Raw genomic sequence first — 27,782 nt, forward strand, 5'->3', positions numbered from 1 at the left:
TTAATACTGGTGAGACTGATGACAGATAGATGGAAGAGGTAGAAATAGTCTTAAAGTCCAAAGCACTCTACACCAGCGTAGCTTACACTGAAAACACTTCTGGTGTACAAGCCAGGATGCCAACTTCAGCTCATCCCAAATGTAAAAACACACAAACCAAGAAGAGTTACTCAAACACCCATTTTGTTTTCATTTACCGTCAGCAGAAACGCAACAGAATAGCCCCTGTGAGCCAGACGCGCGACCCCCTTGACTTGCTCTGAGCCACACGTGCCGTACACAGGGAACACACAGTGTAAGTCATGTGAAAAAAAAAAAAAAAAAGGGTAACGGGGCAAGGCTTGGCCAAGCATCCGTGTACACAACAAAGTCTCACTGGGCAACACGAGCATCCAGAAAAGGGCTCTTAGCTGTGCTACTGTTCAGAGACTATGCACTCTGCAGTGTGCTCCAACTGACTGTCTGGAGATGCTGTTCCTCATGCTGGAGATGAAACAGGAGGAAAACAGATATGGAATCAGGGTAGAAAACCGGGCACACATGGAAGACAAGCTTTTTCTTTTAGGGGTGTGTTTGTCCTCAAACTTGTTTTCTCAAGTCCTGGATTTTGTACCTAAAGTTTTTTATTCCTGGTTTTAATTTAATTATGGCTATTTTGTTCACTGCAATCCAGCTGATCCAATTCCATCCGAACAACATGCAGCCTAAGTGACTTAATGGGCAAGAGAAGTTAAATTCTTTGCAAAACCACAGTGTCTGAGAGAGTCTACACATGTCCTACCACAGCTGTCTTCATTTAAACCCACCAAACAAAACCCCAGCCTGCTCACCTCACATCACCCGGGTAGCTAGAAGGGATATCTCCCTCATCACCTGCTCCACAGGTTTTCATTCTGTCTTACTTCCATTGGAAGATTGCTCAAGAGAAAACTGCTTTTCTACTCCTCAGGGTACTTGTCACATCCAAAGAAAATACTTTGTGCCTGTCTCCCTGATGGACTTGCACGTTCCCAGTAGCAGCCCTTCTTGACAGACAGCGGTCCTCAACCAACAGACCATCCCCATACGGTGGGAACGGCCAGAAAGTGGGAAGGGACTGCTGAGCTGAATTATTGCAACAACAATAAAACAGTAGCTTTTTCATTTTGTTGGTCTACATTCCAAAAGCAATACTTTACAACCAAACCTTTAAAGCACGAACAGTAAAAATAGCCTTTTGTGTGTGTGTATGTGGGTGTTTCACCCAAAAAAAACCCCAACCCAGTAGCTGCAATGAAAAACATAGTACACATACTGAAAAGTCATCAAAAGAAATATGAGCCCAACTCTTCTGGTAAAGCTTTGTTCCTGACATTTTAAATTTATTCTTCTTCTTCCCTCATCCTATGTTTTTCTTGGGATATCCACATAGTTTACATACACAAGCTGAAAATGAGCCCAAAGCACAGGAGCAGCGAGGCCTCACACTCGCCGGCCAAAGCGAGAAGCCCAGCGCACGGGGCGTCCCGGCAGCGGCCGACAGGCACCTGCAGCCGCAAGGACACGGGGCAACACGGCCACCTGCGAGGGCGGGACCTGGGTTGAAGACCTGCTGCTACCTTCAGAGCTGGTCTTCACAATAAAAGCACAGGACTGTCAAGATTTTAGGGTGCTTTCTTAAAAAGGGGAGGAGAAGAGAGAAACCCTGAGCAAAACCGGCGCGGTTTGGCACATAAAAAGAGCTGCATGACCTTCTGGGCATAATGGGGGCCTCAAGAGCACTCCTGGGTCTGCCTGGCTGTGGGTACCCATGGCCCCACATGTCCCTGTGTCCCCAGAGAGCGGGGAGTGGGGTGGGAGGGTCAAACCAGGAACCACCAGGACCCTCCCTCCATGTCCAGCACTGACAGGGGTCTCTAGCAAAAGGGGCTGCTTCGTGAGTTAAGGGAGGATAAATCAGCTCCAAGTCTCCCCGTGCTCAGAAGCATCCCACTGCCGGCTTATCCTTACAGGCTCCGGACTGGGCACGGGGAGCATCCGGAACCGCCGGGCCAGCACCTTCTCCCTTGACCTTGTGTCACTCATGCAGGAAGAGGTGGGAGGGAAAGGAAAGCCAGCGGGTGCTGCAGGCAGCAGATATTGCTGCCTTTGAAACCGCCTCTGTTGTTTTCTGACACCACTTTTGGTTTGCACTGCTGCATGCTGCACCTTGTTTGAGGGCTAAAATGCATTAATGCTGACTTTTAATTAGCAGCTGGCAGCTCCAATTGCTCTGCTCTTGGAGTTTTCCTTGTATGTATTGGAGAGATGATTAAAGCTCCATGTTCAAGCGCTTGCTGTTGTCCACTCAGTTGTAAGGCAGTAGGAAGTTGCAGCTGTGCCAAAAGGTTTTAGCAAAATATAAAAACCCAGCAAGCGATCGACATGAGTCACTAAAATGTCCCCCAGCCCCACTTACAAGCACAGTTTTACATATAAATCGATGCTTAATTCAGCAAGTAAATCAAGCCTTATCCAGTGCAATCCATAAACTTAATTGGGGCAAAAATATCCCATGCAGATTAGCAGTTCCCTCATCCCAACAATTAAAAATAAAGCACACCAGGCAATTTAAGCGCCTGCTACAGACCAGTACAACACATTCACAGTACTTTGTTATCCAGAATATGACAACAGGACAAATTTCTCTCCCACTCCACATCCCAGCTCCCTGTCCTACAGCCGGCTCTAATCATTCTACACCTGCTGTAAAGTCTGAGTAAAGATTATCACCTACAAATTTTGTAATGTGGGACCTTCTCGTCATTTACCATTTCTTCCAGAACACACAAAGTAAAGAATCAGGGAAACTGAGCACCATTCCCAGCTGAAAGCAATATTCACAACGCCGTTTTCTGTGTTAAATCTCTCAAAGTGGCCGGCAGCCAAAGTGGATTTAGAGGTTTAAGTATTTCTTAATTTACCTCTATAGTTACTGAGCACTTCTGCAAGAAGGAAAAAAAAAAAGTCAGACTCCAACAAAGGACTGGGAACGTTGAATCTTGGAGGACACCAGAGTGAAGCAAATGAAAAGAAGCTAAACAAAGGAAGAGCCCTAATGGAGTAGGGGTCTTTAGACAGACATGCCTTCCCCAGCACAGGAAAATTGGAATGGATCAGGCACATGGTCTTTATTCCTGTAATAAACACTGAAATTTTACACATTCAAATACTAACTCTCCATTTAAATAATTATATGCCTTTCTTATTCAACGGCCAGAGTAATAAGCCAGCCCTGAAGGAAAGGAAGAAGGGTGAAGGAAAAAACCTCTTGCACCAAACCCAGGTCTAGCAAAACTCACACAAAAGCAACTCCGTCTGATGCAAATAGTGGAATGTGTGCACAAGTGACAAGTATTTATTTAGCTAATTTCATAACACTTAACTTGTTTATATACTATCAGTCCCATCACATGTGCTGCATTTTACCAGTGTTCCAAAGACAAAAATAAATGGCCTACCAGCTGCTGCTTTCTCAAGGTTGTGGTTTACTTGGGTATAAACAGCCAGAGCTCAGTGATTCAAATACTATTACGCTACATAGGTTCAGGAGATCTAAGGAACTGACATGGCACACACGCAACACCTGAAGTGCCGAGCCTTTCCTAATGGTGTTATTTTGCTGAGGAAAAAAAAAAAATCCTCTTTTCATTTGGAACATGTACAAGCTCTGTTACCAGCTGCATTCCACTTCAAATATTAGCTGGGGGTGGCTGGGCTAGTTACAGCTGGAATACATCATAAAGCAGAAAGCTATTAAAATTCATGGCAGTGAGACAGTGTGTTGATCCTACAAAAACGGAGCTCTATGTTTAATATTTCTAATTAAAAAAATAGTTCAATCCACTTTTGTTGTCTTCACCTCTGTCTCAAGCAGTCTGGGTTTTCACAATACTTTGGCAAGAAAACACAGCTCTGTGTTTCAAACGTATAAAAGCCAGCAGTGTAACTGCAACAAAATCCTTAAGCACTAATCACACGGGCCTCTCTAGGAATTGCTCCATATGTCCTTGAGAGGATCACAGAAGCAATAGGGCTCAAACTCAATTCCATATTACCCTTCGAGTACCTCCATTTAACAGACACAAACAAGCAGGCTTACAGTAAAACTCGTTGTCAAAGAACACAAAGAGGATCGCAAACGAGAAGGTGTACCTGCAGTTTCACACTAACGAAAGTTTTCCCAATTTTAAAGGCTCTCACTGCCATTAGGAGGGGAAAAAGAAAGGCTTAGATACTTACAGAAAGTATTTCATTATCCATGCGTTTTAATGTGCAGCAAAAGAATGAAAGCTGAACAACAGGAGTTTTTGGAGTGAAGGATATATTTATAACCGCAGCAATTGCTGCTCTAAGAAGCAAGAAGAAATCAATACACAGCTAAGACTCAAGAGAGTGTAAAAGGATACGTCAATAGAGAAATCAAGCAATCAAAGCAAACAAGAACTCCACATGGATCTTAAGGCTACCTCCTCCCAAAACAAATCCATCCCCTACCTTGCTCATAGCCGTCAGGGCAGGGTCACAGGCTGCATCCAGGTCCTGCACTAACAGCTGGATGCTGTTGGAGATCACGCTGCAGGGAAAAAAAAAAAAAAAGCATGAGTTTTAGAACAGTACTCAGCAAGACAGTGCCAGAACTGGCTTATTTGACTGTGAAAGGAGGAAAATCATCTACTAGCTGACAGTAGCATTACGCTGTGCATACACGTGGCTAAAACTCGTACTGAAAAGAAGCCGGGAAGTTCTGCACGCTGTTCATCAGGGAGCTACACAGAGGGCTTCAGTGGAGAGAGGACCTTCCTCTGTTTTGACACATAGAAGGGGCTGGAGATCAAATATGTCAGATAGGGTAACCCCCACCTTTGCATCAGGAAGAGGAAAAACCCCTGAGTACCGAGCCCAGACTGGGATTTGGCTTCAAATTTAATCCAGTCTGCATAAGACCAACATTTTATCATCTCTCCACTTATTCACAGTCAATATTCTACTACTCACAGAAACTTCCAAAGAGGATTTTAAAAAGTACATCTGTACGAGTTCTGAACGTGTCTCCCATTTGAGAAGATCAAGGCAGATGTCTTATTTACACTATGTCTAGGATTGCTGCCATCCATTGTTTGAGTTTCTCAGAGACATATACCAGACTAAAGGACACATTAGTCAAACACATTTCCCTCCCTCCCTGTTTTCTTGGGTTGTTTTGTTCTTTTTTTTTTTTTTTTTTAAACAGCATGATATTGCTTAGACACATATTTGATACCACCATACAATGTGCATAAAGGTGCAACCGATCCTAAACAACAGCCAAGAAACACTGTCTGCAGCAACTCAGACCACCCTCAAGGGCACGTAACCCAGCACTCGCATTACAGACAACTTCTGCTAGAAGTAATAAGTGACTGTGTTTCACCAAGTAAGCACAGTTTTTAAAAACTTTAAATCTGCCACAGATGCCTGTTTACAACTTCAGGATTATATATGTCAGAGCTGTATTTTACTTTTGCTCTTTCTCATGATGGTAGCACAGATGGGAATCACAGATCTGTAAGAAATCTGACCAATGCTTCCTCAAACCATCTTTCCTCCCCCTCATCATCTTTGTGAAGTTCTGGGTATTACTCTGGAGTTCACTGTTCAAAATATTTTTAAGTGTCCACCTCCTCATCAAGATACAGCATCACCCACTCTTAATTCTGCTGCTGGGATCTGAGTGTTCTTCACCACAACCCACTGAGGTTGTCTATTCCCCTTCCTAGAGCTCTAGCACATGGAACTGAACAGGATGCCAAGTAAAAGACGGTTCCTTCAGAGCAATTAATTTGTAAAGGCAAACTCATCCAAAATTAGTTGGAAAAATTAGTATGGGAGACAAAGTGACTACTGGCTTCAAGTTACATCATCTGAAACTTGCATTGGGATAAAAAAAGCCTGTGACCATTTCTGCTGGTGCCTCTGCTTCTGCTGGGCACTACAGGATTTACTCCCTTGGGGGATTCCACCAGCTCAAGCCATGCCAAGGGAGCCGGACCGAAATAACCGTCTCTTGGGCACAGCTGACTCTTGCAGGGTGCCTGCTGTCAGTGACTCGTAGGGAAGAGATGTGGTTCAACACCAAAACGAAACACAACCCTCTCAGTGGAAGGAAAGCAACTTCACCACTAGTCTCTACACATCAGGAGTCTGTCTGAAGCTGGGTCACCAACTACAGGCTCTCACCTAAAACCCACAAGGTTGCAAACAGGGAGAGAAACCCATTTGTCCACACTTCAAAATAAATACCTGCTATAGAGGGGTGCAGCATGTTGCAAACACAGAGCATCATGCCATGCCAAGAGGGCTTGGATCCTGGTTCTGCTAGAAGCCACTTCAAATCCTTGCCCCAGGCAGCACAGAACAGTACTTCAGCAGCAGTTAATGAATCCTCACACAATCCCTGACAGATGCACAGAAGCTGACAGATCGGGAAGCCGAGGTCATAAGTGAGCAGTATAGCTCTGGCATAGCTCATAGCGCAACACTTCAGGCCCTCAAGGGGTCTCTGAACGCTGCCCATAATCTCACAACAGATCAATAGGGCAGGAGGGTGGGAATCATGGATTTCTGGATTTACATGATAATTAATTTCCCTTCTCTTGAGCGTCAAGAAGAGCTCATTATTTTTCCCACATTTCCTAAAGAAAACGCGTGGCCTCCCCAGGGGTAGCCCCCCGCCCCACGTCGATCATTCTATACACACTTGGGGTGGTTCTGCACTCTCCTTTCTGCGAAGGAAGAAACACTTCCCAGGGTGTGTAACCAGCAATGTTTTATCACTTTCTTTACGACCGTGCCTAACGAGACATCAAATCCCAGAAGAAACAACTTGTTTGATGTTGAATGAGCAAACGCCAGAGAGGTTTATAGCTATGACTTACACTGACAGGAGACTGGACAAAGCGCTATACTGGAACAGACTGAAAGTCAATCAAAAAGCCTTTGTTACAAGATACATCAGGCCTGTCAGCTTAAAGCTGTCCAAAACAGCAAATGTGAACTATACAGTTCAAGAATTTCCCAAACACATCATATTGGCCGCCTACAACCAACCACCTCGTGAGGCAGCCACCACGGAAACTGAGCTCGCTCCTGCCGGACAGGTCACAAGAAAACGCAGAACTCACCCTCAACCTGTCCATGTCAAGAAAATCCCATCATAGGGTGTATTTTATTTCTAATCCCCAGCTACCTTGCTTGCTTTGGCTTAGCGGACACGGCAACGCTACTTTCGGTCAGGGGTTTACTCTTAAAAAGGTCTGAGAAATATCTAAAGGGAATGGAGTTTCTGCAGCCTGGAATGGAGCCTGAGATCATGTGAAAAACCTGGATGGAGATTCAGTGGGATCCTGCCCACTGGAGCAAGAGAGAAAGAATCACAGGAAGGAAGTCTTCTAAAAAAAAAAAAAAAAAAAAAAATCTTACTGCTGTTTGGGCTGAATCTTAGCTTTAGGGAGAAGGAGAGCTGGTGATAGGGATTATTTTCCCAGCTTTGCCAAGGTTTTCTTCTGTCTGATGTGAGGCAAAACAATTATTTTTTTGCCTCGACTTCCTTCTCTCAAAAAATATTCAATCTGTTTGTCAGGGTGGAGAGGATGTTAGAGAGGAATATTTTTAGCACCGCTACGTGAAAAAGTTATTTTCATGAATGATAATCTTCTCTCAATTATAATCCCCAAATATATGACTGGATCAGTCTTTTATGTCATCTGAAATGGGGTTTGATCATACTGACAAGGCTGCTGATTAACACTGGGAAGTTAAAGCAGGAAGGAATGTACTGAAATAGCTTCCTTTCTTGAAATGTAACAGCCACCTCACAGAGCTGCCAAGATGCAAATGATGTTTCAAATGGAAACTCACTATTTCCTTTCCCCTCTCCAGTGCTCTTGTTCCTCTGGCTAGGATGACGGGGAACAACTACATCTAAAGCCCGTACTACTGCTGCTCTTGGACTAGCCAAAGGATGACCGTTGCTTCACCAGGGAAATGCCTATGCCTAGGCTGCCTATCTGGGTGGGTCCTGCTGGCCGAGTCCTATGACACTGGGATCTTGAGCTTGTATTACTCCAGCACCATCTGGCTGACAAACTAGGACGTTTGATATACTTTGGGAGGATGCATCTGCTGAACATACATGCTGAAAGTGTCCATCTCTCCTGTCAGGTTGATTCTCTCCACTAGACTTGCATCCACTTTTTCTTTGAGTTTCTCTTCCAACTGTTAGGAAACAAAACAGGCAACAGAAAGATCAGATTTCTTACTTGAAATGATTATTCTTGAAAACTTCTGTCCTGGAAAAGTCAGCTTCTTAAAATCTAATCTGTGCCCAGACTATATCCAAAACTCAGCCAGTGAACACTGGAAATCTCTCCTTGTTGGCCACCCTAGACATAACTGATCTGCCAGGATGGCTTACGGTGGCACTGCCTCCTCAAAGCAGTAAACCTCCAAGGTCAGATATGTAACTCTAGTATGACATGCTGATGTACGAGCTTAACACCATGGCACCTGACCTGCTAATAAAGATATTTTTCAACATCCTGTCTGTGCCCAAACTGCAGAGGATTGCCAGTTCTACTGGTGGAGAGGCCCCGATACAGCCAAACATCACAGCTCATCTACTAACCTCTGGCATTTTGAAAGCACCTCAATGTAACAAGCGCTGCGGCTGCAAAGCCTATCAGCATAAATACCTCTTCTCTTCACTCCACCTTGCCCCAATATTTCATGAAAGCATTTTCCCAAACCTATTCTGAATTACTGGGGGGTTTTTTTGTTTTTATAAAAGGAAGATTATAAACCATGAGAAGGGACCTTAAAAAAAAAAAGTCACTCCCCAATCCAAAACAAATTATGTAACAAGTATGAAAGAACTGAATCCCAAACCGATGCTGCAAAGCAGGATTACAAGCAAATTACTCTCCTTGGGTAGAAACAGCAAAATCAATACTTTTCTTTCTTTGAAATATAGCTTTAATAATGGAAAGCTCAATAATCAACGGGATGATTTGTGGAGCAGACACTACTAGAGATATTTTAGTACTTCTGACTCTTCTCGTCTCCACAGCAGCCTACCCCTGAAGAGGGAGCAGCACAGCATCTCATGACAGAAAAGGGGCTGGTGCTGGGTGCCACCTCAGAGGTGCTGTAGAGGAAAGCTCACCTGCTGGGTGGTCGCCAAGCAGTACTCTGCAGTACTTAGGATGCTGCAAATGAGGCAGAGTTCTTCTAAAGTAAACTTTGCCACTTCAGAGCCTTCCTTTTCTTTCAGCAAACTGGTGATGGTGAGCCCACCGCTGCTGCTCGTTGTCCTGGGGAAAAAAAAAAAAAGACAAAACTTTTAAGGCTTTCAGGTGCACAGGCACACACACACTGCAAAATTACTACTAGATTTCAATGCCATAAAAAGCCCTTACGACCACAAAGTCCAATGCCCTGTGCAACACAGGTCAGTGTCATTCTACATCAAACCCACAATTGCTATTTCTGTTAAGGAATATCTTTTAGAAAGACAAACAGAACTTTGTACCAAGTCTTCAGGCAAAGGACAACTCACTTATTCACAACATGGTAGATGAGGATGCAAGTGGAACACGGCTTGCCCCAGCTTAGCTTCACCTTCACTGCCAGTTACTCAAAATCTAATTAAAGATTACAGAAAAATCTCAATAACTATCAGGCAGCTTGTCATATTTATCTTCTCAGTTCTAAACAGATGTCAACATGCATTTGAAACTTTGGTAACCTGTTTTAAAAACTGATGATATCAATGCAGTAAATTATAGAAGACGTGGCTTCTTTCCACCATCTTCCAGTGATTAACGGCTGTGTATCAACAAAGAAAGACTCAGAACAGTTTAGAGTCAGGAAATTCCCTACCTCTCAACTCTTTATAATCCAAATCCATTAAAAAAATAGGACAGTGATATTTATCTTGGACAGAAAAAATGGAGCACACAAAAAAAATGTGTATAAAGAATGCAACTGAGGTCTGATGGAGAATGCACATTCAATTTATCTTTCCACTTGTCTGGATGTAACCCTCTCCCCTTCCATCGTAAAGATTTTTTTTTTAAAAAAAAAAAGATTTTACTTTTTTTCAGAAATTCATTCTGCTGCTCCCAGGTTTACAAGGGAAATAAACTGAAGATGGTAAATAGCATACAACATCATCTGGAGTTAAGGTTGGCAATATCTCAAGGAGCTCCTCTAGCCTGTACACTTATCCATATTGGTGTAAATGCATAATAATTTCCTTTATTTTCACTGGATTTACATCTACATATTTTATTCATACATATATAAAATGTCACAAAGCACAGGAAGTTACAGGCAAGCACTTTAGCATCACACAATAAACCACCTTCACTATAAATTATTACATGTATAACATTGAGCTAAGGCAGCTAAGAATCACAATATGAATTTGTTAGCCAAGTAACAGGGTAAGTGGAATTCTAAAAGCCAGATCTCTCTGAAGAGACTTGGGCTGGCATTTCAAAGGGAACTTCAAGAAACTGTAAATCTGACTGCTAATCAAAGCCAAATATGAAGCTATCCTCCAGGGGCCATTAAAATAAAAACAATGCCATGACTGTCCATTTGGTCTCTTGTTGTTTCCCAGTGCAACAAACTGAACTTTGGAGAAAATCGTGAAGTAAATGTGGTCATACTGCTGCTACGTGGTGTCTTTGACAGTGAAAGGTAAGTGTTCACAAGTGTGTATTTATTAATTATCTTTACAAAGCATCTGCTCCTCACTGGAATGTCTCACCAGACGGGGCTGCAGCATTTGGGAAGCAACACTCACTTGGGCAGGTTTCCAGACAGAATTTTCCAGGCGTATTCCCGAAGGTACTTCTGGAATATGGTGGTCAGGGCTATCATGGGCTCGCCTGTGCTGAGCTGGGAGCACTGCACCATGCACTTCTTGTAGTACACGAAGAGGTCGGCACAGCTGGGCAGGACGGCTCCTCCTTCGTCCACATTGGGCTTGGGGGGACCTTGAGCTTTGAAGTCAGCCACAAACCTGTCAATCAGTTCGCTGAGATTTCTGATGCGGGGGAACAACAGAAAGATATTTCAGTATGTTGGGGGAGGAAACGGAGGGAAGAGAGAGAATAACGCTTAAAACCAGATGTCCTGTCTTGTGACACCAGCAAACACATTCAGATTTTAGCAGTTGGGTATTCCAGTCCTTTCTTATCTCCACCCTCTCCGCACAAAGCTCATGCAATAACACGGAATGGACCGATGAATAACGACCTTTTGCACTCAAGAGCTTTAGTGGCAGCTTCAATCTGTTCTCCAGTCACATATAAATGCTCACAAGTCTGCCAGGACGGGGTTCAGCACATTTGATGCAAGTGCATAAAGCGTATGCTCAGGTTTCATTCCTGGCACCGGCAAAAGGAACAGTCGGGCTTCCCATATCAGCGGCCTCCGGAGTACACCTCGGGGAATATGGCTTTTAAAGGGATGGGCTCAAAATGGTGTGCCATTTGCCATTTCTTGGTCCCATTTGGATACCACCTGGTTTTGCACAACTTCATACAGCCTTTAAAGAAGTTTTATTTAGCATGAGCACAAAGTGCACTTCCTACTTAATCGCTTTTTAAAAGCACAAAAAGCCCTCCTATTGTCTCCAGCAATTCATTAGAACCTGGTCCTTACTCAAATATTTCGGTTTTTAGGCCACAATAAACTTCACTCCACTGTTTCATCACGACAAAAAGGCTTTTTATAGCATGGCAGAGAGCCAGAACCATCAATACAGAACCCAAGTAGTCTTCTCATCCTGGGGAGTTCCTCTGGTCCTACTCCTCCAGAGACAGCACATCCGTGTCAGGAACCAGGACCAGTTCTCCTGACACCAGAGCTCAGCAAAGTGGAGTAACCTTTGCCAGACGAACTAAATCACAGCAATAAACCTCTTCCCCCAGACACACAAAAACACACAACCTTCCACAAGGAAGTCTGGCTTTTGAGGAACACACAGACATTTCAGATGACAAAGTGGCACTCCGCTGACCAAAAGGAGTTGTGAAGTTCCTGTATTTTACATCCCTGTTTCCACTGCAGTCTTGGCTCCACTTCCCCCAGCTCTCCCCTTCGCATGGCACAGCCTTCACCCCTCTCACTGCTGGGGGTGTAACGGCTGTGCTGTGCCATGACCCAGGGAACCTAAGTAGAAAGCTTAGAAGGAGAAAGAACCTGAACTCCTGCAAGAAAGTGAACTATCATTTAAAATAAATTAAAAAAAGGCACTACTTTATAGTTAATATATTTTCATTATTTTTCAGGAAGAGACTTACTTGACAGAACTATGATGTCAAGTAAGTTACAATGCTATGCATAGAAATGAAAAAATCTTTAAAAGCCCATCAAGTAGTTTCAACTCAAAATATTCTCCTAATCTTAGGCTAGCTCCCGGGGCACCCAGCACAACCCGAGCGTTCATGCACAGAGACTGCATTAGGGTCTCCCGGGATGGGCACGGCGTTACTGCCAGCGCCGACGGCACAGCGGCCGAGACTCGTCAGCACATTTTCACTTACCTCTGCCGATGAAAGGGGAATAAACCCGCCAACGATGAAATCTTCTCCCCAGTTTCTGTCCTTTCTTTCTTTTCGTCTCGTGACAAACCACTCTGATCCCAGTTTACCGAAGAACCCACGCTACCGCACAAGTAGAAAAGGTGATCTGTCTCCTCCCTGACAAACGTACTGATTGCTGCACCAAAATGGATGAGCTCCTACTGTGGATGATCCACAGGCCAAACTAATCTACAGAAATGCACTTGCAGTATCAGGGCTTTAAATCATGAAGCAAGGTTCTTTGGCTTAAGCTAAGCTCACAGGTTATTGCAAAGACAAGTAGCCCCTTTTTTCATGCTTATTGCTTGCTGCTTTCAGTACTTCACATAGCTCTGATTCCACAGATGCACACAGTTCCTCGGCTTTGTTACAAGAACTGTAAAAACATCAGGCTGCTCAACTGATGTGATAAATCTCTACACTGGCACGAGCAATTGAACGCTGAACCGAAGCATTGATTGTGTTCGACCACAGCGAAGCAAACTATACCTCCCCCCGTCGCTGCAGGCGAGCCAAGCAGATGGCTGCTGCAGGAGGGCTCACACGTGCTGCAAGCTGCAGCGTTCCTTCAGGTTCTCAAGTAAAGCAGACGTGGCTTCCTCCGTGTCACAAGTCCCACTAAATTAAACAGCTGCATTTCCACCTCTGCATTTGCGCTTTGCTCCACCTGGGCAACAAAGTGAAGCTTTCTTAGCATTCACCAGCCACTTTTTTTTTTTTTCCCTTCCTTCTCTCAGTCTCAAGACACAGTGAGGAATGTCAATGGCTTTTGTTTCTTTATGCTTACTCCACATGTTCTCCTCTTCTCCAAGGCAAAGTGAAATGTATCTACATTTTCCCAGTCCCCCAAGGTCTTGTCAACTGGGATGCACGAGCAAAAGCAGCTGTCCAAAAGAGCAGCGCTAGAGCTTCATGTTTGTTCTGATCCTAACCTGGACAAACGGCCCGTCAAAGGCAGGCCATGAGGACTGCTCTTAATTTCAGCATGGGATTGATACAAGCAAAACATCAGGATATTGTGCACTAAGGGAACTAATATATTATTAATGCAGACCTCAGTCGGTGTCAATCAAACTTTCACATTAGTCTCAGCTGGCCCAAATCCAATATGAAAGCCAACAAACTTTGTGTGGTACAATGGGAGCACAAAGAATTTGGCAGAAAATGCTACTGGCAGATGAAACATGAAGAAGGCAGGAGAGCTACAGAAAATGAACATTTTCTCTACAGACTCTGCAAAAAAGCTCCAAGAAAATCCTCCGGTAGCACAGACGTGGTATTTCCTAACAGTAGCATATTTATTGGGAGCAAGAACTCTCCAAATCTAACCAAGAGGAAAATATGAAATGAAATCATATAAAGGACATTTTATTCTGGTTCTTAAATCCTTTCATTCCTGCATTCCTCTTCCTGTTTTCTTTCACTCAACCTAATCAGTGTTTTTTCTGCATCTCTGGCAATCACGAGAGGAACGAGGCAACTCCTCAGCAGCCTGAGAGAAGAACATGGTGCTTAGTAAGTCACTCTCTCTAGTGATGCGAACAGTTGGTATCTGTCAGGCACTGGGGAACGGCAAGAGCACTGAGACACCTGGACCACTCGTAGGATAGTTTCCATGGACTTCACGGAGGCCACAGACACACACCGCGAAGAGAAAGTGCCAGTTTTCCGCACAATCTGAACGCACAAATGCATTTTAGCGCACACAACCACAGCTCTGCATATTCTCAACACTGCAGACCTGACAGAGCTCTTCCCTCCCTCCAGCAGAACAGCTTAGCTCACGCGTGTATGCTTCCATCGCCCCAGCAGACCAACAAAGAAGAGCTAAAGACGCATATCCCAAAGGGGCAGAAATGAAATCTGCTTCACTGTTAAGAAATCTGATATTTACACTGCAGCTAAGGGTAGAGAGCAGCATCTCTAAAGTCCTTCTCTCAGGTATCTCCTCTTAAATTGCAACAGAATTTGGCACTGTGCTTCTTTAAATGGGTATGGAAACAATTTTTCAGGAGAAAAGGTCCAGGCTGCTTTCTGCCACGGACTTAAGGCAATGACGAACAAAACTGTCACACTCCTCTCACTATTCAGAGCCCAAACATATAATTAATTATCTAAGCAACTCCTCCTTTTCAGACATCAGCAACAGATCCCTCAGAAGTTCAATCAAAGGGGGAAGAAGAGAGAAAATCATAAAGGAAAGCCATTTCTGGCAGACAGGGGCAGCACGGGGAATACTGTGGCAGTTTTTCTTTGAACTGCTTGTGGCCTGTGGCTATAAAGCTAATACAAAACATCTCAGGATTGTAAAGGAAAAGGAAAAAAAAAAAAGCAACTGAAAGGGCTAGGATCGCAGCGGGGTAGAATTACCAAAATGGGGATTAAATGGCCCCCAGTGAGAAGGGAAGAAATATTCAAACAAGTTAGTGCTCAGTTGGCTGAGGGCAGGAGGGGGGAAATATCTGTTTCCCTTTGTTATACTGCAGAGCAGAACCTAAACCCAGCATGACAGACCATTGTGCAAGGGGGTTTTTTTTTGGCCTTTTTTAAAGCATAAAAGGTTGATGGGACACGGGAAAGCTTTTTCAAGATGGCTTTCTGGGAGTTTGGACAAAATCAGGACACTATGAGCCTCGAGTTACGCACTCTCTCATGTGTAACTCCTTGGAAGATAGAAGGGCATGGTCAGATGAGTTACGTGAAGCAGGCACCTCTTTCTCCTTTCCAGGCACTAACTTGCAATAAAAGGCTGTATTGAAGCTTTTTTCAACTATGTCCTCTCCGAGTCGGCACTGCAGCTGTTACAGAGATGTTATTTAAACCCTGGTGTGAATCAAGATGCACAAGAAAGTGTGGTGAGAGCTCCAAAACCTTCTCAGAGCTCAAAGCTGAAAGCTCCATTAGTTCAAGTTATTTTGCTGCAAGTCAAAGAGGAAGACGAAGAAGGGTTCCAGGGACTAAAGCCCCCGACAAAATCCCAATCTGTGAGCGACGATAATGTTATCTTACAGCCAGCTCATCTACAGCAGCTTTCATCTGAGGATCTTGAATAACTTATTGGTATAAAGCAAATCTTGAAACTCCTCTGCCACAAAGCCACATGTGTATTTTACAGAAAAAGCAAACCTACTATTTGTGGAAGACATGAGACGAAAGAAAGGCATATGTCTGCAGTGGGAATTGCAGAGGCAACGGAAGCAATTTCAGAAACACTAAGCCTCTGCCGCAGAAAAGCAGCGGGCATCATTCCTTCAGGCCTTTGCAATTACAGATGAAACCAACACCCACAGCTCTCCGAACGCTCATTTTTGCCCAAGTAAAGGTCCCACTCATTCTTTCTCAAACCTCGAATACTGCTCCTGATGAAATTAGAAAACAGACTTTCAATAAATTAATTTTCTGCAGCTTGAGTACAGAATCTAGTACAATGCACCTGCAATACACATTCAAAAGCAAACCAACCCAAAAGAGCATGGTGGTTACTCACTTGTCCTGGGACTCAATATACACATAAAGGTGAGGCTCAAAGCACTTGGAAACAATGCCATGAAAAGGATTGTCAGGGACCTTTGGCTTCTTTGTCTGTAAGAAAACATTCAGAGTGTTGGTTTCAAACCTGCGCTGTAAGACCTACCAGGAAAAGTAATGCAACAGCACAGAAGGTTCTAAGTCTTTAGAAATATTACAACACATAAAATTGCTGTCATATAATCAAAGGCATATAATTGACAGTATATATGAGGTCGGTATGTCCGGGTTTTCTCTTCTGTTTACAGAGCTGTTAGTATTCCAAGGAATTATCGTTTCACTTGTAAAATATTCTTATCCTTAAAAAGAAGGCTGTTCCATGCTACCAGATTTCAGTAGAAGAATCTTAATGCAGTTTGTAAATAAAACCTCACTGAACTCTTTGAACAGTAACTCCACTAGTCACCTCTGAAATGAAATGGAGCAGTTATCTGGAAGTAACACTGAAAAATCCCTGCATTTGAGAACATTAAGGATAATAACTCAAAGTTACAGGCTTCATCTGGATGAATTTTATTTAGATAAACAGCACACAATTACTGGAGGAGCTCAAATTATTCGGGCAACACTACAGGTCTGCTTTCGCTGTGAAACATGTTTCTGGGGATGCAAAGACTTCTATTTTAAAATCACATTTAGAGCATTAAGCACATGTGCCATTTGGGAGTCACCCGGTTGACTCTCATTTTAGTTTAGTACAGCACTCTACACAGCGGCCATGCGCACCTCACCAAAGCCACTGGGACTACTCATATGCTTAACTTGTGCATGCTTAAGTACCAGGCTGGGCAGGGCTTTCAAGCTCAGCTTTGCCCTACAGCCAGATTTATAATTTTTTTTTTGCTAATAGAGAATATTTCTTGTTGCTTGCCAGCAAGCTGACAATTTTTCACTGACTGCAAAGAGGGCCGCAGCGACTCTGGAATGGAATTGTTGCCTCTCTCCGAAAAAAGCCAGCACCAGCTCCCAGCCAATGAAGATATGAATTTTTCCAGTTGAAAGGTTTTTTTAGCATAAGAAAAGCAAAACAAGAGAGCCTAAAGGACATACTCTCATAAATGACAGAGGAGGTGGCACGAAGTCATTTGCAGAAATAGTGAAGAATGACAAGGTAAACATTTCTCAGAAATAATTAAGACTCAAAGACACAATGAATACTAACATATGGCTGCAAATCTAAAGCAAGTAAACGGTTTTATGGAGACCAGACCACCTCTATGAGACTGGCTTCATTAACCTTCTAAGAGCATGACTGGAGAATGTAAGTTTTTTACAGCTTTGGGACAGAGCCACTACCCAGCATTCTCCACCCCAGCCCCTTTGCCAGTGCCTGCCCTTTTCTGCTGGATGCGCACGCTCATCGGAGCCGGGAGGAAAACAATAGGTGGTAATTACAGAAACCTTCCAGTTGCCAAGTCTCCAGGATGGCAGCGCCAACACAAGGTTGCAGATTCATGATGTTTATGATTTACCAGGCTGGAAGAGTCAGCTCCTAACGCGGGACTGGTTTTTTGTGTGCGCGCGTGTGTCTCTGCACCATGCTGCTCCCAGCACGTCTGCTGGAGAGAATACTAAATCTTTTAACAGTAGCAGTGAAGCTGTACTTCTGAGTGTGCAATTGTGTCCAAAAGCTGCAGATGTTTAAGCTATTTCCTCCTTGAGTTTGATGGAAATAATAAAAGGTTACTGTTGTCACAGTAAGGAGGTCTGCAGCTGGCTCAGTTTCCTTTCATTACTATCCAAAGTAAACAGATTAAAACGAACTGCTAGGATCACTAAAAGGTTCTTTTTTAACATGGATTCCCTCCCCCCCAACTCTTGTGCTCCCTTTTATACTCCCAAGTGTCTTGAATTCTCAGGACTAGTGTCTTAGAAGAGCTTTACCACTCATCTTCAACCCTTCCTGTCGCTTCTTTTCTTCAGCTAGTGACAGGAGAAGATGAGATCTCCAACATAAAGTCACCAGCACTACCCACCAGATGCTGGCACTTTGAAACCAAAATACTGGGGCTTACAGGGCTCCCATTTAGCAGAGAGGCGCCCTTGCAGCAGAGCCCAGCACGGCATTGTGAGTATTAACACAGGGCGCACCCAGAAAAAGAGGACAACCTCGCCACAAACGGCATTTCAAGGGATGGCTCGACAGATGGCTTCGTACCAGCCTTCCCTCGTACAAGAAGCAGAGCAGATCCACTCTCAGAAGCACCTCAATAGTTTCTGGCCAGGGCAGTGCATTCCACTGTTCACTAAAAACAACCTAAAAAGGCTTTTCAATTTATCACTTCACCTGCCTTCTAGCACTATTGACTTCTCCAAGGATGCCTCTCAGCCCAGCACTGCCCATCAGAGCCAACCCTTCCCCAGCCATTACCGACAGTGGAAAGCAAGCTCTTCACTAAAGATACACCACAGAGGTGTCTCCCCAAGTTCCCAACCTGTCTTCTAGATCATTGATAAAGTCTGGCCAATATCAACTGTCCAGGTTGTATTTTAATGGAAAGAGCAAAACTTTGCTTAATCATTCTAGTTCAGGACTTCTGCCGTGGGTGGAAGGCAGAGGGTTGCCCTGCTTGTATGAAAATCTGGAGGGGATGCAGGGCACCAAACCGTGCTGGTGAAGAGCTACCACCCACAAACTCCCCAGGGGCAGGAATCTGAGTAGGGCCCTGCCCATCCATCAGGATACCACCTGTAAACGGCCTGTTTACAGGGCTGTAAACTCACCAAACAAAGACAGGGTAGTACCTTCCCCAAGCAACTTACAATTGAACACCTAGAAAATGTCCATCTGGTGAGTAAAAAATATGGGGCTCACAGGCTTTGATATTGGTGCCAATTAAAACAATTGCGTTTACTATTCACTCCTTTAATGTTTGCAGAGGGCTTTGGAAACCCAGTGCTTTTACAAGCGGTTAGGTGTCGCTTGCTTTGCAGAGGTAGTGGATGAAAAGCACTACAGAGATAAAAATCCCAGAAGTAATATATCTGGAGTGAAAATCCAAAACTGACACTTGAAAGTTCAGCGAGTTGCCTGGTGACTCCAGACTTAGTTTGCCTGGCTGACAAGGCAAAATATGGATTGCAACCGTTTGTACTGGGAGCTTCTTCTGGGATCTGAAAACCCAACTGTGCTAGTTCATCTTTCTTTGACAGAAATCCTGTAGTTACATTTGAGCTGTTGCTGTATGGGCTAGAACAGAATCCAACTCACTCTCACGTGGCAGGATTGTCTCCGCACAATTAACTGAAATAAAGATTGCTTTGGTTTCAGTGAAGTGAGCCAGAGCAAACCGTGGTCGTACTGGGAGCCTGCATGTTACACAGGGGACCAAAACTGCACTAAATTAATTGCTGTGAAAACAAACCTTTCAAATCAATGTGATGGGAAAAGCTTAGGCACCACCAGAGATTTTGACACAGAGACTGCCTCACTGACAACTGGAGAACTTCAAAGACTTACTTTGTCCATGTCACTTTTCTCAATCACAATCTCATCTGCCTCTGTCCCAGTTTCATCCTCCAGAAACGGGTTGGTGGGGGGAAGTGGCACTTCTGGCTTTTTCTGTAAAAAAAAGAGGAAGCTCCTTAGAGAACAGTCTGGTTTGTCCCCTCTGGCACAGCTGCATCCATGTTTTGCTTTACTAAGTCCTTCAGAGCACTGTTCAGCAGTTTTGCCTCTGCAAGCACCGAGGTGACTGCAGAGTGCTAGGTGGTGCCTCTCCATCAAGGTCAGAGCATACTCTCTCCTGCTACAGGGCTAGAGTCGGGTTCCCTTTCCATCGCTCCACCAGCACACTTCATCTTCAGCACCCTCTGACAGCCGGCTCTTCCCACACCCATGCTCACCCGCTCTGCCTGAATCGTCCCTGGAAGGGGCACTTGGACTAGCGTCAACTTCCCACTCTCTCAAACCACACACTCCAAAGCACGTGGTGTCCACCAGGACGACCATGACAGCAGGCCTCAAAATTGCTGCTGCAATAAATCCTGCACGACTGCACCCACCAGGTTGCTTGTCCCCACTGTGCACTCACCAGATAACCATTTATAATTATGGCTTTCATTTTGTCTATAAAACAGGTCAGATGATGACATCCAGAGTGTCACAACTTCTAGGCAGCTCAGAAAGGGGGACAGAGAGGATTTTCTTTTATTTCAAGCCACACCCTCCCCTTCTGCTTTTCTCAGTCGTAACAGCTTCTGTGCTTACCTTCTCCAAAGGGATAACAACCCACTGAAGCCAATTTAATTAAATCTGCAAATTTTGTATGAAATTTGTCAGAGAAATAAAGCCATATTCTTGAGAGATCTAAATTCAGCCAGGAGGAAAAACTTATAGGGCTTCTCTTTTTAATCATCAGCACCTAGCGATCCACAGCAAATTACAAGTGGGTCCAGCAGGCTTGCCTCGTAGGCTGAATTAACACATCCAAGTAGGCTTCAAGACACCAGCTGGACAGAGAAGCCAACCTCAAACAAACCAGTGGCTTCTGAGCCATACGTGGACTCAGTGCTCCCAGGGCACTTGGCTGGCAGAGCTCTTGGCTGAGATTGCAGGCAGAAAAAGCACAAAGATGACCCCAGAGATATTCACTGAGCTGTTTCTCTTGGCTCTGCCTTTACAATCTGCCAAGTGGGACACTGAAAAGTAGAAGCTACCAATGGCTTTGCAAGTAAGTCTAACCCAACAGACAATGTGGGATTGAAAGTTGGTACCGTGTGGTGAAGGTGTGGTAACTAGAAATGAAGAGAAGAGGGGACTTTTAGTTATAATGTGTCATCGACATGCAGAAAACCAACATTATAATGCAGTCACCACGCCATAATTACTTTGTGGTTCTTCATAGCCGTGTGGCTTCAGTTGCAAACAGCACAGTGCCCAGGAGAACCAAACAAGCACACAACCAGCGTACTTTCCTTCTTGTGATCCCTGTGCCATCCTCTCTACCACAGCCTGCAAGATCAAGAATCATTTTCCCAACTACAAGTCACTGAGCACAGTCACACTAAACACCCAAACCTGCCAGTGCAAGAGGAGGCTGCAGGTGACACCTTCTGCAGTCTCCCACTACCATAGCTATGCGCGAGACGGATTCTTTCTCCCGAAGAAGCTGCTGAGTAAAGCGTCGCTCTTTAGAAATCCCCTTACCACTGTCCCATCAGCTAGAGTGCAACCTGAGAAGCGTTTAGCCAGAAGTCCTTCAAAGTTGGTTGTCCTCTGAATTGCAAACAAAAGCAATTTCACCTCAATCTCCTTTGCTCTTGTGCGCATTATCTTAGCAAGCTCTGTCCTGAAAGAGAGAGGGGGAGGAAACAGAAAAAACAAATGTGATTTTCTATAAAGTGCAATATCTGAAACCTAACACTGTAATTCAGTCTATTCTCTAGAGAGACTTTCATCACAAAATTCAAGCTAATTCCTAAGATGCTCTCTAAGGTAAAACTGCTTTACAGATCACACTTCAAACATAACCACAGTCGTTTAGAGCTTTGGGGGTAACGGGACCCCATCTCCTAACAGCCAGCGCACCACTGCAGCCAGGAAAGCCCGCAGTATCAAACCTTGGAAGCGCAGCGCCTCTGACTGGTGTCCCAGAACAAAGGCAATGGTGCTATGGGGACTCCAGCTGGCACCTTCCTCTGGTCCCCTGTCTCTGTCTGGCAGAGCACGGTCCGATGCAGTCACACCACAGTCAGCTCACGCTATTTCACTCACCCTGTAACATTACTGAGTTTTATCTCTGTTACACTGAAAATTGATTTCCACATTGTCTCACTCGCTCAAGAGTATACGCAGTTTTAGTGACACTTCTCAGGGTTTTTACTCTTCACTTGCTTTTAATCATGGAAAATTCTACATAGATATTTGCAGACTGCCTTTAGAGTTCCACGGATATTCGATCAACGTGGCAAAAGACAAGCCAACGTTTTGTTTCAAGGGTGATGACTGCTGGGAGGCATCGTGAGCTCCCCAGGCGCTCACCTCGTGACGTGGCAGAACTCCACAGCGATGCGCTCCGTCATGCACCACTCCTGGGGAAACATGCGCCCATACTTCTCCTCGTAGTCCACCAGCTGACGCTTTATCCAAGCATAGCGCCTGTCAATCTTATCCAGCCAGGCCACCTGAGTGAGATGGAGAACAGCATCTTTAACAGCAGCAGCTGCTAATACTCAGCCTGACTGCTTAACTGTGCTGCCGTAGCTTCGCAGAGCAGCTTGGGCTATCGATCAAAGCTAAACTGACCACTATTAATAATACTTTGAACGCTAACAGTCATTCTTCAAAGTGCTTAAACACATGCCAGACTGAAAACCCTATCTTGTGTGAATTAAGAGAGCAAGCTCTGTTGAAAATGAGGCTAACCGTACTCCTAAATCATGGAGGTACTATTGAAAACTCAATCCAATAATAATTCATTTGATCCCCTCTTTGTTTTGCAGACAGAGAAATTAAAGTCAACAGTGGGATGAGAACACAGGAATTCTGGGATTCTCACGTTTTCACACCCTGGTAACTGCGGACCCACAAACTTCTACAAGAATTCTTACAACATGAGCAGGATTGGATATTTTCCCCCCAGTATTAGCGTTTTCTGGTCAAAAAGTAGAAAAATTAATCCAGAAAACTTTGATGGAAAAATGCTATTTAAAATCAAGCATTTCAGCCTTTTTCTCCTCTTTGTCACAAGCTGTTAAAATTTCAAAATTGCTAATATACATTTTGATCCAAAGTTGGTTTTGTTTGGCGGTGGTTGGGTTTTTTTTTTGAAAACTGAGATGATTATAGCAAAATTCTAAAAAGCTGTTAGCATCAGGAAGTTTAAAAATTAGGTACAAAGATTGATGCAATTCCTGGAAATCCCTCCCCACCTTTTAAGGCATTTTTGGGGTTTTTTTGTTTGTTTGAGAGGAGGTGATGTTATTTTTCAAAGTTTTGGATTTGCAATTTTCACAGTTTAATTTTTCAACCCTTTACAGGGCAGAAAGCATATCTAACTTGGATTTACTTATTTACTATAGGAAGGGAAAACATTTCCTGTGCTGATCTATGCAACTGAGGTCTAAGATGGGAGGAAGTAACCCTGGCAGAGACGACATTGCCTCCCAACTCATCAGCCAGTCCGCATCACACCCACAAGTCACTGCTTCGAGCCCTTGGGTTAGAAACACTTCACCACAGGAACCTGTGGAAACGTGAAGTTTGTGAACACCAGCAGAGCAAAATGCAAAATCCAAATGTAGCTTGCTGAGCTTCCCTTACATCTTGGTTTTCCTGGAAAAGGACCAGATACTCTGAGAGATGTTGTTTAATAAATTTCTTGATGATTTCCTGTTTGATTCTGGGATCCAGGACATTAGCGACTAGACACGCATCACGTAGGACATTGCTGGGTCCACCAGGCCTCTATCAAAACAAACAGGAACAAACAATTTAAGGTTAAATAGCTGAATATGTGATTGAATATGTGATTGTTAATTGTACTGAATCCAGGTTATTTTGTTTTCATCCTTTCCCATTACTCTTCTCTTTTTGATGCTTCCTCCGCTACTCTTTATTGTCACTTGGGCGTCTTCCTTCTGTTGGATGAAGGCTAAGCTGCTTCCATCTCACTGGCTATAAGGTTGTTCTACAGCTCAGCAGCCAGGAAGCTCCCTACTGCAGAAGAGCTGCCAGCTCCATCTACAGAAGAACTGTTGTCCCATCACTGTCGCACAGCCTTTCATCACCCTAGATCCTCTGAGGAACAGCTAAGAGAAGCGGCTGACAAGCAGGACAAGCAAACCCCTTTTCTGCAAACCTCAAGGCCAAATTAATGGGGGAAAAAACAGTCTAGAGGGGACCAATTTGCAACACAAAGTAACAGCTGCTGGTAGCATGTATTGGCACACACTGTGATGTCAGTGGAAAAGACAGAAAATTTCGAAACATTTTTTAAAACAAATGCTTCATGTGGACACAGATTTGCCCTTCACCAAGGACCTGTTCCAAACAGTTTATTCATTTCAGTACTTGGTAGTTTTATGAAGAAACCAGCAGAGCTGGTACTTTGGAAGACAGAATTAGTGTTTTCTTCAAAGTAAATTCAAATTCACACATACTCCCCACATTGTTTGCAAACAAACATTTGGATGCGTAATTTTGGGGAAGCACATTTGGTGCCTTAGTCCTAGCTCAGATTTGTATCTGTGCTGCCTGAGTAAACCAGAGACAAACCTGGTGGCAGCATGCCAACAGACAGCCTGTGCTTGGCTTTCCCTGAACACAACACAAACCTTTTGTGTCCAACAAATAACCAGTAACCTGCGGGAGACACCGAGGGAACCCCGCTCTGGTCTACAGGGCCACACACGAATTGCTTGGGGCGTTTCTTGACCGGCTTGCAGACCTCACTGCAATAGAAACGTGCAGCACAACAGAGGAAGGGTGTCATTTCTCTCCCACATTCACTCAACAGAAACCGTGAGAAATGCACCTAGCACCCTACAGCTTGGGAGACTTGTTTGCTTTCTAAAATAATTCCTGAAACAGAGAGAGACCAAATCTAGGTGTAAAACGAGACTAAACCCAATCACAAATCAATAGTTTTCAGCAACACTTTTCAATGGGAGGAAGAGGGGAAGTGGGAAGTTTACCTTTGTACCTTGAGAAGGAAAGGCTTCCTCAAAATCAGCCAGGATCTGCTGTCCCAACTCATTCTGCGCTGCCTTCACCCTGGCAGAGGGGACAGAGGAAGCAAGGGCTTTGGTGATGGTACAACAACCCCGTTTCATTGCCTGCAAACATTACTACAAAGCAGACTGAAATGCTAACAGCTACATGAAGGTTTTTAAGGGCCAAAAAAGCATGCTAAAGAGAAAATATCCACACTAAGAAGGCCTGGATGTCAAAACTGGGAGAGCGTTTGCTCCCTGAATGACACCGGCAGGACAACTCCAGCTCTACAGCATCAATCCCTGAGCTGTAGCCGAACATGTCCTTGATGCTCTTGCCCTGCTGCAATTTAGTACTTCAGTAAGGGCCAGTTAATCAGCTGAGAAATCAGCAGGGTCCCTTTAACACCAGTGCGATCAATCTATCTTTACATTCGTGCATGTAGATGGCACTTCAACAAAAACGTTTCTAACACATAAAAAGCTTCACAATGTCTCAGTCTTCATCGTGAACCTTTCACAGTTCCAGGTGCACTGACCTACTTTTAAACACATCCACGTGAATACTGTTGGCTGCGGTTTTATCCTATAAATCCTCCGTGTCTTAAGAAGCATAAAAGAGCAAAGGTATGAAATGGGCGAAAAAAGTTTTGAACAAACCACAATCTCGCTCTTTATTTAGCTGAGAGAATAAAGCTTCCAATTTCCAGAAATAAAAGTCAATACAGCTTAATTGATACTTCCAGGGAAATGGAAATGCCTACACATACTAGAAAGAGCCAAAACAAACAGTTAGGCACTTATATCCCTCTGCAGCCCTTGAATTCTTCCATCACTTTTTATTATACTGGAAACGCTTTAAGGTCTAAACTGATCATTCAAAGCAGTGGATTTTTCCACTGAGATTGATAGGTTAGAAAGAGTGGCTACGTTTACTTTTGTGAAAGTGTTTGTCCAGACTGTGGGGAGAAGATTTTGGATTTTTTTGTTGTTGTTGTTTTTTGTTTAAGACTCCTCAACTTTATCAAGGAATGATCTGCTGCTTTAATCTTCCCATTTGAGGTCCATTAGTGGTGAAATACTGCAAGATGACCTGACAGTGCTGGAGAACAGGCTGGATTCTTTAATGGTGCCAAATGCAGAAAATTCTAGTCCTTTAAAAGTGACGGTTGAAATACAACTTTATATCTGTGATTTAACTGTATGTATGACCTGCCTTATCCAGGATTTATTTATGGGGATTTTGCCGGAAAAGCTTCCTGCCTGCAATGTCAACCCTAATTCTCACTGAAGCTCTCTGTTTCACAGGAATGTTTAGAAACTCCTCTACTCTTCCAGGATTAGATCCCCTGTTAACACCTTCATAACTGTGAAACAAAAGGGATTCACTAGTACGTCGAAATAGGAGTGGGTCACTTAAGCAGTAAAGAGGAATCCAGCCCAGCAGCCACAGCTACAGGTATAATCCTGCTTAAATTGTACGAGTAAGCACTAGTAATTCATGTGAGAAAGCATCACAGGACCAAATCCTTTGATCCTTAAGGAAGAGGAGGGGAAAAAAAGAAGAAAAAAGACACTAAACATGGATTGAAAAATTTTATCTTTTAAATAATCAAGAAACAATAAGTCTTTAGTATTAGAAGAAATGAATGAGTTTGTATAAACAACTGGAAGTTATTAGCTGTGGTACTTCTTTCCTTATGACCGGCTACAGGGACCTTCCTATTTGACAACAGCTGCAGTCAAGCACAATGGAGGCACTGAAAAGAGCAGCAGCCAGATTCCTAAAGACTCAACAAATTTAAAAGAGGCACTGTCAAACAGTTAAAAGCCCTGTCCACGGGCTTTGCTGTCTTAGGCTCCGATTCAGGAAAGTACTTAAGGATAGTCTTAACGGGGATTCTCATATCCTTAAATTAAGGAACTTGCAGGAACGCCTTTCTGAACTGGGATGTTGAAAATGTATTTTTAAAAAAAAAAAAAAATCTGTCCTATTTAGAAATCTCTCAAAAGCAAACAGGGAAAATTACTTTTAGACTTTTTTTTTTTAATTCATATGTTGTAAGATAGGGATAGGGCAGAGATATCAAAGCAGCCAAAGGTTTAGGTATGTGTGAGCAATGACAGGGAGCCTCACTGCCCTTCCAGTAACTATTGCTCTTTACATAAGCACACACACACAGACACACACAATTATTTTGTTTCCACAAGCTTGCACCCAGAAACACGAAATCCTTTATGCCATCTCTTTAGAGAGCCACTGCTTTAGGCAGAGAACACAGGAAGGCACTTCCTTTAGCCACTAGAGATTATTGCTCCCCATGGAAAGCTGTGAGCCTTTCAATAATTCAGGATAATCTTCACACAATGGAAACTGCAGCGATAAAAGCCTCAACCCCACGGCTGCTCCACTCGCATTCACCGCTGCAGGACCGTTTCCCCACGTTTATAAGTGCACGTGTTTAACCAGTGGCAGAAAGTGAATTGCCCACCAAGGCTCAGCAGCCCCAGGCACTCTCGGCTGATAACAGATTTGGGAACCCTGCTCAGGCTGGTTTGATAAGGATATCTTTCCCTGACTAGATTCCCCCCAGCAGTGTGTTGGGATACCACAGCAGCCGTCCTGGCTCACCGCAACCGGGAATTGCCTTTTCCTGGGGTTGCTTGCATGTGCCAAAACCTTTGGTTACCCAAGTATCAGTGATTTTTGTTTCTCTGACATTTGTTTTATTATTAGTGGCTTTAATTCTCTGTTTTCCCCCATCTTTAAAAAAATAAAAACAAGAAAACCCACTGTTATGTTTCAAATGACGTTAAATTACTAGAAACCACAATTCCTTTAGCCAAAGCTACCAGAAATCTTAAACTACGCCTGGCAGCTTGCTGAGATAAAAAAAGGCTGAGCTAGCCTGTTCTTCTGTGCAAACTTATAATCATCTTTCTCCT

General features: G+C 43.8%; 1 protein-coding gene across 1 annotated transcript in view; it reads right to left on the reverse strand.

Moving 5' to 3' along the window:
- VPS53 (VPS53 subunit of GARP complex) overlaps positions 1-27,782 on the reverse strand; it is a 66,329-nt gene that overhangs the window by 13,857 nt on the left and 24,690 nt on the right. The window contains exons 8-17 of the mRNA XM_086475071.1: positions 24,819-24,897; positions 23,446-23,589; positions 22,165-22,307; positions 21,331-21,472; positions 19,642-19,743; positions 16,141-16,235; positions 10,868-11,110; positions 9,221-9,368; positions 8,192-8,274; positions 4,516-4,594 (exon numbers count right to left, since the gene is read on the reverse strand). Of these exons, the coding sequence (XP_086331197.1) occupies positions 4,516-4,594; positions 8,192-8,274; positions 9,221-9,368; positions 10,868-11,110; positions 16,141-16,235; positions 19,642-19,743; positions 21,331-21,472; positions 22,165-22,307; positions 23,446-23,589; positions 24,819-24,897 (1,258 nt within the window). The remainder of the gene's footprint in view (positions 1-4,515; positions 4,595-8,191; positions 8,275-9,220; positions 9,369-10,867; positions 11,111-16,140; positions 16,236-19,641; positions 19,744-21,330; positions 21,473-22,164; positions 22,308-23,445; positions 23,590-24,818; positions 24,898-27,782) is intronic.

The sequence above is a fragment of the Leptosomus discolor genome, chromosome 18 (genome assembly GCF_034619465.1).
Source record: "Leptosomus discolor isolate bLepDis1 chromosome 18, bLepDis1.hap2, whole genome shotgun sequence".
Classification (NCBI taxonomy): Eukaryota; Metazoa; Chordata; class Aves; order Leptosomiformes; family Leptosomidae; genus Leptosomus; species Leptosomus discolor.